The following is a 12,145-nucleotide window of genomic DNA, read 5'->3' on the forward strand; positions in this document are numbered from 1 at the left end:
AAGGGAATATCATTGTATCACTCTGGAGGAAGAACGTTACTTCAGAATATCTTTCAAGATTTCTTATGGCTTATCAGAAATAAATCGGTAAAGAGTATGCTATAGAAACACTTTATCCTGCACGCTGTTGAGGTACTCAGAATAAGTACGTCTGGCTGTTTCAGTTATTCTTATACGTATAAGTTCATGTATACAGCCAGCGCTCAGACAGGTAGCATGACGTGTGTTCATACAAATCTCTCAGAATAATCCACTACTTGGGGAAATAAATACAATTTGTCCCTTGGCTTTTCATGTTTCCCCTGCAGAATGAAAATTCCTTGATAAAGTAAAATTGTCCTTGTAGCTGCTATATCAAAATGTAATAATCTAGTGCAAAACATAAAAAAACTTCAAATGAACACTTCTTTATACTTTCGATTGTCTCTCGTCAGACCACTCTTGTTTAGTGTTCTGTAGAGCTTGAGTTTTCTTCTCATCCACCTGTACATAGTCCACTCTCTGCTCTTCAGACAGGAAAGGTTTCTGCGGTTAAAGAGAAAAGTAGTTAGATTCTAATCTTAAAGCACAGAGACATTTCTGAAAGATTTCAAGGTACTGTATGACTGCATAGTGGTTTTAAATACTTATTGTAAAATCTAGATCATATTGAGAAGTCATGTTGCTTTGCTACATCAGTTTTTTGGGGGCAATTAAAGTAGCGGCTTGCCTGCGATGTGCCGTTCTGGAATGGCAGTAGCGCTAGTCTTTCCTCGCACCCCACAGAGTTGCGCAGGAAAATTGGCTATAATGTCCTTACCGATATACAGGCGCATATGTGCGCAGCCGAACATGTCGAGATTGCAGCTAATTCAATTAGCCCCTTAGAAGACAGAATCCAGGGTTTGTTTCTTTTTTACAATGAAGAACAAATCTTACACAATATTATGACATAAACTGTGTGAAATGTGGCAGTGCTGCAAAACCTCTCATTCATTATAAAGGCTTTTGCCTTAGCATCTTCTAATAAATGAACTTTAAGGTGCACCAGCGTCCTATGGTTTAGCTAAAGGCCCCGGGATCCCTAAGCAATGTCTTCGCTCGCACCCGCACACAAGAAAAACTAGTGAAACCTATTTAGTAGACAATGGCGTCTTTCTAGGTCTTAATGTCCAATCACTGCACAGTGCTCTCAATGGACCAACAGTGTATATGATACATACTTCAAAAATGTGTTTTCATAATATAGAAAAGTATGTGAATTTTAATTACACTGTTAAATTATGGCATCTGTTTGTCTGCTTTCTGGAATGCTATGGATCTGCTGATACAGCTATTTCTTGCAGCAAGTTTTATATTCTCGTAAATCATGTTTTTTTTTCTTTACCTTGCACCTGTGCTTTCTGTTATGCTTACCAAGACATTAATTAGCTCTCCACCTAAGGAACCCGCAAAGAGGGGTAGCTAGCCTCTGTCACTGACTAGTGTGCATGAGTACCTGGAAGCTAAATCTGACCGATGCACAACAGTTATGAACGATTATTGTTCAGTGTATGTATATGAACGAGAATTGTATAATGCTGGAAAATTGTTGGTTTTGATTCTATGACGACTTCCTTCACTGTACTTCACATCATGCTGAAACACTGTTTAGTGTATGGATACATGAAGCCATCGTTCATATCTCTTAGCCACTTGTACCCATTGGTCAGGTCGTCGCTTACATTGTTCACTATATGACCAGCAGAAGTCTGATGCTTTAACCACCTCTTTGCCAGGACTTTTAGATACAATTCAAATTGTATATTTATTTATTTTATAACAATTTTTTATGATATTTAATTTTTCTCACATTTTTTTAATTTTAACTTCTGGTGGAAGCTTCAATTCAGAATCTATGAACATGTCATTAGTTACATTTCCGTGTAAGACAATATTATTTATGAGGAGTGACGCACTGGTTGTGTTGGTATTGTCTGTAGAGTTCTGACATCAACCTGAATAAAGACTGGAGCAGTGTGCAGCCATTGGATTCACTGTCATATAAAGCGGACCTGCTAAAGTAAATGAGCTGTAATCATTAGGTTAGTGACCCTCTGTACTCTGTACCCAGAGCTTTAGAAACATGTCTTTAGGCCGCATGAGAGGCGGGATGTACCGCATTGCGGAAGCGATGCTTAGTACATCCCGACCTGCATCTGTATTGTATACTTCTAGACTCTGCACATGTACATTACTGCTGTAACTAAAGAAGCAAGGCAGGTCATTCTCTCAGGCATATCCTACCTTTTGCACAGGAGACGGAGATGCAGAATTAAAATCTAATGCAAGATAGTCGAGGTTAAACTTCCTAGGCCATGGGAAACTTCCACTATTTGGGGATGCCCCTTGTCGATGTTCCTTTACAAAGAAAACAAAAACATCATTAGCATTACTTATTAAGACAATATTTAAAAAAAAATATATATATATATATTCTAAACATGAAAATAGCTCATATGTACAGCAGTTTTACAGGAATATTTACAACAGAATGTAAAGGTGGTCTTATGGATGTGCACAAGATTAAATAGCAGAGTTTTGGCCTATGCTATTGGTTTTGCATTTATAGAAACGGTGATTAATAATGGATAAATTTTCTCTTCATGGAGTCATTGCTTTTTTACTTTCAGAAACGGTTTGTAAGTTTTGCATTGTAGAAGCAATTGGTCCATATCTTGCGCTTATGAGATCTAACATTATCGCAGCTATTGTAGGTTGTATTTTTGATACTCGTTTCTTATTGAAATTATGCTGTATAAAACAAAAAAACATAATTCAGTATCCATAGTTGTAAAAAAGGCAAAATAAGGAGGTATATGCATGTTTCACAAACTAAGGAGGTATATGCATGTTTCACAAACTAAGGAAGTATATGCATGTTTCACAAACTATTGCATTATATGCATGTTTCACAAACTAAGGAGGTATATGCATGTTTCACAAACTAAGGAGGTATATGCATGTTTCACAAACTAAGGAAGTATATGCATGTTTCACAAACTATTGCATTATATGCATGTTTCACAAACTAAGGAGGTATATGCATGTTTCACAAACTATTGCATTATATGCATGTTTCACAAACTAAGGAGGTATATGCATGTTTCACAAACTAAGGAGGTATATGCATGTTTCACAAACTAAGGAAGTATATGCATGTTTCACAAACTATTGCATTATATGCATGTTTCACAAACTAAGGAGGTATATGCATGTTTTACAAACTAAGGAGGTATATGCATGTTTCACAAACTAAGGAGGTATATGCATGTTTCACAAACTAAGGAGGTACAGTATATGCATGTTTTACAAACTAAGGAGGTATATGCATGTTTCACAAACTAAGGAGGTTTATGCATGTTTCACAAACTAAGGAGGTATATGCATGTTTCACAAACTAAGGAGGTATTTGCATGTTTCACAAACTAAGGAAGTATATGCATGTTTCACAAACTAAGGAGGTATATGCATGTTTTACAAACTAAGGAGGTATATGCATGTTTTACAAACTAAGGAAATATATGCATGTTTCACAGACTAAGGAGGTATATGCATGTTTTACAAACTATGGCGTTATATGCATGTTTCACAAACTATGGCGTTATATGCATGTTTCACAAACTAAGGAGGTATATGCATGTTTCACAAACTATGGCGTTATATGCATGTTTCACAAACTAAGGAAATATATGCATGTTTCACAAACTAAGGAGGTATATGAATGTTTCACAAATTAAGGAGTTATATGCATGTTTCACAAACTAAAGAGGTATATGCATGCTTCACAGACTAAGGAGGTATATGCATGTTTTACAAACTATGGCGTTATATGCATGTTTCACAAACTAAAGAGGTATATGCATGTTTCACAGACTAAGGAGGTATATGCATGTTTTGCAAACTATGGCATTATATGCATGTTTCACAAACTATGGCGTTATATGCATGTTTCACAAACTAAGGAGATATATGCATGTTTCACAAACTAAGGAGGTATATGCATGTTTCACAAAGTAAGGCGTTATATGCATGTTTACAGACTAAGGAGGTATATGCATGTTTTACAAACTATGGCGTTGTATGCATGTTTCACAAACTATGGCGTTATATGCATGTTTCACAAACTAAGGAGTTATATGCTTCACAAACTAAGGAGGTATATGCTTCACAAACTAAGGAGGTATATGCATGTTTCACAAATTAAGGAGTTATATGCTTGTTTCACAAACTAAGGAGTTATATACATGTTTCACAAACTAAGGAGGTATATGCATGTTTCACAAACTAAGGAGTTATATGAATGTTTCACAAATTAAGGAGTTATATGCGTGTTTCACAAACTAAGGAGTTATATGCATGTTTCACAAACTAAGGAGGTATATGCATGTTTCACAGACTAAGGAGGTATATGCATGTTTCACAAACTAACGAGGTATATGCATGTTTCACAGACTAAGGAGGTATATGCATGTTTTACAAACTATGGCGTTATATGCATGTTTCACAAACTATGGCGTTATATGCATGTTTCACAAACTAAGGAGTTATATGAATGTTTCACAAATTAAGGAGTTATATGCATGTTTCACAAACTAAGGAGGTATATGCATGTTTCACAAACTAAGGAGTTATATGAATCACAAATTAAGGAGTTATATGCATGTTTCACAAACTAAGGAGGTATATGCATGTTTCACAGACTAAGGAGGTATATGCATGTTTTACAAACTATGGTGTTATATGCATGTTTCACAAACTATGGCGTTATATGCATGTTTCACAAACTAAGGAGGTATATGCATGTTTCACAAACTAAGGAGGTATATGCATGTTTCACAAACTAAGGAGATATATGCATGTTTCACAAACTAAGGGGGTATATGCATGTTTCACAAAGTAAGGCGTTATATGCATGTTTACAGACTAAGGAGGTATATGCATGTTTTACAAACTATGGCGTTATATGTATGTTTCACAAACTGGCACTATATGCATGTTTCTAAAAACTAAGGAGGTATATGCATGTTTCACAAACTAAGGAGGTATATGCATGTTTCACAAACTAAGGAGGTATATGCATGTTTCACAAACTAAGGAGGTATATGCATGTTTCACAAAGTAAGACGTTATATGCATGTTTCACAAAGTAAGGCGTTATATGCATGTTTCACAAAGTAAAAAGTTATATGCATGTTTCGTTTCAGAAACAAAGACTAATTGCACGATATCCAAATGGAAGTTTCATAAAATTCCATTAATTATCCCTCTCACATGACCCTGTGATTTAGTAAAGGCGCATATCCACTACACAATATAAATGAACGATTACGACATCGTTATCGTTCATTCATCGTGCAGTGAAAATGCCAGCGACGACCAGCGATGGTCACTCCTGCTGGTCGTTGTCGGCATCTATCATCGCCTGAACATACTGCCCAACCTGACGATATTGTCAGGTTGTGCAGGTTCGGGAATGAGGGAGGGTGCCTGCACTGAATGACATATAGTTCAGTGTGGGCACATTATCCACTGCACAGTATAATGAACGATTGAACAATAACGATGTAGTTATTGTTCAATCGTTCATTAGTATGTGTAGTGGATATGCGGCTTTACATTTTCATTCTGACAACCATAGGTCAATTGCTGCTCACTGTTTAATCCCTCCCAGCTCTAAATAATTCTCAGATTGATTTTCATGGGTGTATTTTAGATGGCTCCAAAAATGATTTACTCACAGCTAATTTAGAATGGGGGTATCAGTCTGTACCACAAAATAAGATGCTCTGACACTGGAAATCATTACAGATGTGTACTATTTGCCCTAATAAATGTACTTTGGGCCTCATTCAGACCCGCTCGCAAGCACTATGAGCTCGCAAGTGGGTCGATGGTGGGGCACTTGGCACGCGCGGCGTGCGCAATGCGCGTGAGCCCCGGAGCAAGTGAGAAATTCACTCGCTCCGGGGCTCGCTACAAACGGGGCGGGTGTCGATGTCGATCGACAGCTCGCCCCGTTTTGTCGGCGGGGAGTGGGGTGGCTGGTCAAACGGAGGCATTCCTTCAGGAACGCCTGCCGTTTGTGGGCGGCCCTACTGACATCACTCGTCATGTCAGCAGTGTTCGCAAATACGTGCTATAGCGCGTATTTTACCCGATATCGGGCACTAGGGACTCACTTTTCTAAAGTAGCTGGGTCCCCGGGGACGCGCTGTGCTGTGGCCAATCCCTGACAGCTGGCTGCAGCACAGCGCGTCCCCCAGAGAAAGACATAACGCTGTCTGTTAGAGCAACCAATGCGAGTCAGATAGACTCTCATTGGCTGCTGCTGTGGAAAGCCGTGCTGGGATCAAGTGTCTGATCCCAGCATAGGCACAGCGTCCGTGCCCGGCGCTGGGACAGTGTTTGTTCCCAGCGCCAGGTAAGCCACCGCGCTGGTGAATCGACCGGCTGGTCCCTTCCACCAGTGGCAGCGGGAGAAGCTTGGCTCCGGGGGTGAGCTGAGCGGAGCTCGCTGCCTGGAAGCCAAGTAGCGGCAGCGGTTGTTCGGCACTGGCCGCGAGCTTTTGGCTCGCGGTCCAGCAGCCAATAGGAGGCAGACACGACGAGCCAATCGCGGCTCGCCGCGTCATAGCCCCGCCCACTCACGGCATCTTGAATAGACGCCGCTGAGCGGAAACATTCAGTCCATCGGCGGAGGGGAGGAGTGAAGACCCCCCGAAGACAAGAGACGAGCGGCGCGGCAACAGTTAAAGGGCATTAACGTGCGGCATAATGTGTAAAGGGCAGTAATATGCGGCATAATGAGTAAAGGGCATTAATGTGCGGCATAATGTGTAAAGGGCATTAATGTGCGGCATCATTTTGTAAGGGGTATTACTGCATGGCATAATGTGTAAAGGCTGGGCTTTGCTGTGTGGCATAATGTGTAAAGGGCATTAATGTGCGGCATAATGTGTAAAGGCTGGGCTTTGCTGTGTGGCATAATGTGTAAAGGGCATTAATGTGCAAAATAATGTCTAAAAACCGGGCATTTATCCTTTGATAAATATGCCTATTACCTAAAGTGGCTAACCATAATATCACTTTAAAACTGGACACGTGAATTGATTACAAAGGTTCTGTGACTGGCTGACTTCATGCCTAGATTTCACCTGGTTTAAAGAGCCACAGAACCTGTGTAATCCGGGAGTGTCCCAGTTTAAAAGGCTGATATGGTAAGCCTACTTATTCACTATGGGTTTTGTGAACAGACAAGTCATATTACCTGAAAGATCATGGAGGCATTAAAACATGCATTTAAGGTGCTTGTGGGGATATCTGATGCTGTGGGGGTATCAGATCTGCATTTTAGGGGCATGTGGGGATGTGTGGTGGCATGTGGGGAGGTCTGAGGCATATGGAGAACTCTAAAGCATAAATTATGATGGGACCCTGAAATGGTCAGGTAGGACCCCATTTTTTTTAAAGTGGTGGGTCCCTGGGACCCACAAATTTTGTCGCTCACCGTGATCACTGTGTCAGTAGTGAGCTTCCTGCTCTATTAGAGCAGGAAGCTCACTGGGGCTTGCGGCAGACGAGACCCTACCACAAGGGTCTCGTCGCAAGCCCGATGGTCGCGACCATCACCTGGACGCTCGCAAAAGCTGTGGGTGGTCACCCACAGCTTAGCGCGCTGCCTGGAGGCCGGCTAAAAAAAAAAAGCGGCCGCCCTCATTCAGAGCGAGCTCTTGCTTTTTGTGAGCGGCTTTGAATGAGGTCCTTTGTGTCCTTAAGTTGTGTTAAAAGCGTTCTAGAAGTTTTTTTTATAAAAGTGGTGAAGAATGATATAAAACAGTATTTTTTGGTTAAAATATATAGTCCAGGCAATTTGGGGTACTTGAAAATGGGTGCTAGCATATTTTTGTGTCTCTAAAGTGCACTTTTAAAAAAAGTGAAAAATCCTCCTGCTGCATCTACCAGCAATCCTAAAAACACCTGCCCCATCCAAACAGCCCCCCAAGACACCTATTTCGGTAGTTTTTTCCTTATCCCCCCACTTTTTTCATTTTCGCCCCAAAAATGACATGACTTTTAAGGGGTGTTCTGAGTTAATTTTTTATTTTTTTCGCTGATTTGTTCTTTTGGGCGGGGGGCAGTGTCCAAAGGGTTCTGAATCAATTCCCCACATTTGCACCCCAAGATAGAGAATTTCCATTTTTTTTCTGCCTGCCATTTATTGGCGAAGCTTTTCCACCTGTTACAGTGCATTGAGTTTCCGCGTACGCAAAAACGTCCTGGAATTGAATTCGGAGATAAAACGCAAACACGCGAAAAGCGGCAGTAGGCAAAACTTTTTTGCAGATTACGGCTTTTCGCGTCTAATTGAATCCGGCCCATAATCGCAAACTCACCCCAAATACATGGTTATTACTATAACACATATATACATATATAGTACACTTCATTTCAGTTTATATATGACTGATTTTTTTGGGTAGTACAGTATAGTTATTATAGATAAATTACTGTTTGACATAACAGCCAGTGCAGAAGGACAATATTTAGCTGGATTGCACAGGAAATGTATGTATCTGTATGTTAATGCTTTGTATGACATAACATACTATTTTCAGATCTTCGCTATAATTAAGGGGAGACAGATGGTGAAAACAGCAGGATTATTAACCCATTGTAGAAAAGCAGAAACAAAATGTACAGAACTATCATTTTGTTTATATAGTATGCAAATATAATGAAATCAAAATATACATGCAGATGGCTATAAACTATTCTATGAGCAGATTTAAAGGAAAACATTTAAGTTGAGAAAGTATAAAAGAAAGTATCATTCAAGATCTCAACTAGCAAGCAACCAATATCTGTAGTAACTTACAGCTAAAAAACGTCATAGCTTTCTGTAAATAGCTAGTATGATGTCATTCCATTTAAAGCCTACTTACTAACTTCTATCCACTGTTTTCTGGGAGATCCAAAGAAGGTTAGGACAAGGCATTATGGATGGGGCACGGCACTAGAAATTATGTCGTCCTGGTCCTTACCCCTGCAAGTGTATTCTGCGAATTGCACCATGCGTCATTAGGGTAGGAAACACAATGACGCAATTCAAAGCCAATCCTGTCATCTAGTCACCAGCTCTGCCCACTTCACAAGAAAAGCCAGAAATGCGGGAGAGTTGCCTTCTTCCAAGGGAGCTGGGAGAACTCCCCCCAAAAATTCCAGAGTCTCATGGAAATTTCAGGAGAGTAGGCAACTGTAATCTAAAGTGGTCACCAACCATACTGAACTCATATTTTTAATAACAGAGGATAAATATAGCGAACCCATAGCAACCAATTAGATATCAGCTTTCAACAGGCTAATGAAAGGTAAAAACCCGATTATCATTAATCCATAGCAGACTTATTGAGTTTTACTTTCACTTTGTACTGTTTTATTTAACAGTCCCTTTGTGTTTGCATCCACGATGAACCTGATGTACCACCTTGTCCTAAGGAGCATAGTAATAAGTAATATTAATAATAATGTATTTTATTTTATTTACAGGCTGACACTAGTGATTCCACTTCACCTATCGGTCACTTGGAAACTGTGCCTCAAATATTAGTTGAATATTGGTCTTGAAGTGCCTCAGTGCTCACTTGTTCCTAATACACTGACAAAAATAACTTTATTTTCAAGAACAACATGATTATTGCTCTACAATATACAAGGCAATATCCTCTGTACAACCTCTCAGACAGACTCTCCAGCATGTTACACAGCCAGAAGAAGACAATTACCATTGGAATATAGGACTCCTCCTCTTCTCCCGAGACAGAACTGGCAAAGATATGTGCTGAGCTAATACCGTCACTTTCTGTGGAGATAAAGCTGGTCCGATTGCTAGGAAGAAAAACATGGAAGAGGTCAGACAAGCACGTTACAGATGCTCTGAAATACAGCCAACTCCTGACATTGCACATATGTCCCATAAGCATGCCCTTCTTCTGCTGTTCTTGTAGAAATAACAGCATGGAAGGGAGGTAAGTGCTGGCAAACAGCGGGAATCACTCTTCACCACAATATGCATTTAGATGGTGAACATTGACCTACAAAGCCATTGAGACAAATGAGTTTATGAAGGTTGTCCACTCAGAGCAGAAAAAACACAGCAGAGATGATATGTCTGTCTAGATAGAATGTGCTGAGCAGCTGTGTCCTTATATAATATTTATTCACTTCTCTTCCAAATACTGGGTCTGATTCATACCTTAGTCTAGTTCTCTACTCTATGTCATATTTGCTTTACGAGACACTGGGGGCTGCTGTACTGAGCTGATTATTTTCCTGCCAATGTTTAGCTTTGCAGCTGTGCTGAAAACTGACGCACAAACTTCTGTGATCTGATGTTTACAAAGCACTGTTATATTATTAATATACAAAAGTCAAGGACTTTTACCAGCAACATTGACTTGCTGAGTTGTCCCGAAGATGGGTGCGACCTTTATAGGGAACTTAAATGGAATTATATTCTATTGGTTAGCTTTGCAACTCACTAATTCTAATGCCTATAACTACAATAATTACAGTACAACAGTAAGAAACTGGCACACAAAATAACTCAGGGAGGCAATCTTTAATACAAAGCCTGAAACATTATATGCATGTTTTGCATTTGAAAACAACTGATAGGAGCTGTGATTTAGCAGTGATCGGGGACATGCCTGGACCTAGGAACAAGGAATGGTCCAAGACTGAAGGAATAGCTAAATCAATGCTACACAGTCATGTCAACTACTAACAGTGGTAAACTGATAGCAATCAAGCAGACTTCAATTACTAACATTAATATCTTATCAAGCATACTTCTCATTGCTTTACCATTGGGGAAAACCAACGCACTAATGAAACAAGACTGGGTATTAACATACAGACAAAGCAGTAAGAGGGCCCTGCTCACAAGTTTACAAACAATAGGGAAATATGAATTGATACATGAGATTAAATGCCACTTATTGCAAATTAGTGCGGCTAGATAACATTGGGAAAAAGTGCTTAATGTGGCTATGTCAGGGGAGAGAGATTTTTTGATATAGAAGGAGAATAAATGCAAGTTTTTGTTATGTAGTGTGGTGGTAATTGGGTACAATAGCCTGGGGAGGTTAGGAAGGTGGCAAAATAATTTTGTCAAGTTTCCGTAAAGAGTTGAGTTTTCAGGGAATGCTTGAAGGATTGAAGGCAATGGGATAGTCTTATTGTACAAGGAAGAATATTCCACAGATGGAGTGCAAACCAAAAAAGTATGGGAGTCAGAAATGAAAGAAGGTAATGAGTATGGACGAGAGGAGCAAGACTTGGGCAGACTGGTGGGGTCCAGTTGAGAGATATTTTGAGACAAAGAAAGATGTATGTTGTTTCAGTATAGCTAATCACTTTCTATGTAAGTACTGACAAAGAGGAACAAACTAGTCTACTACTCCTGCATTCAATATATTGGAGAGATGAAAGTTATACAAGAATGGAATTATAATAGTCAATGTGAGAGATTAAGAGTGCATGAATTCATGTCTCTGCAGTGTGTGATATGTGTGTGTATTCTTAAAATGTGTCTTAACTGTATGTAATAAGATGTGAATACAGACTGGATGTGGGGAACAAAAGACAGTTCTCAGTACAGGATGACGCATAGGTAGTTATTTTCATGTTGTCCAAAGATATAGAAATATCAAATAGACAACTTCTGTAGACTGGTGGGAATGATATTAGCTAATTTTATGGTGGCAAGAGGGCATCCAAGATGGAATGGCTGTGAGACACTTTTTAACACGGGCTAACACAGATGGTGAAAGATCTGTAGAGGATAGGCAGATTTGGGTATCATTCACATAGATATGACACTGGAAGTTTAGTTTCCCAAGAGAGGTTGTGTTAACGGAGAACAGTAGAGGACAAAGCACTGAGGACCTCATTCAGAGTCGGTCGTTGCGGCTGCACGGTCGTAAGGGAAAAGGGTCCGGATATGCAAATGAAGTGCTCGCAAGTTGCGTCGTTAAGATTGGATCGTTAGCTGGACGAGCGAGGGAAGGATGCGGCCGTAAGACTAAAAATACGCCCCCTTCTCGTTCGCATTACACGTCATCTC

The 12,145-nt window shown here is 39.9% G+C and overlaps 1 protein-coding gene across 1 annotated transcript in view; it reads right to left on the reverse strand.

The window, feature by feature from the left end:
* Positions 1-408: 408 nt before the first annotated feature.
* GAB3 (GRB2 associated binding protein 3) overlaps positions 409-12,145 on the reverse strand; it is a 137,597-nt gene continuing 125,860 nt past the window's right edge. Inside the window, exons 8-10 of the mRNA XM_088482936.1 lie at positions 9,804-9,906; positions 2,266-2,379; positions 409-525 (exon numbers count right to left, since the gene is read on the reverse strand). Of these exons, the coding sequence (XP_088339062.1) occupies positions 409-525; positions 2,266-2,379; positions 9,804-9,906 (334 nt within the window). The remainder of the gene's footprint in view (positions 526-2,265; positions 2,380-9,803; positions 9,907-12,145) is intronic.

This window comes from Taudactylus pleione, unplaced genomic scaffold (assembly GCF_031769625.1).
Source record: "Taudactylus pleione unplaced genomic scaffold, aTauple2 ptg000296l, whole genome shotgun sequence".
NCBI lineage: Eukaryota > Metazoa > Chordata > Amphibia > Anura > Myobatrachidae > Taudactylus > Taudactylus pleione.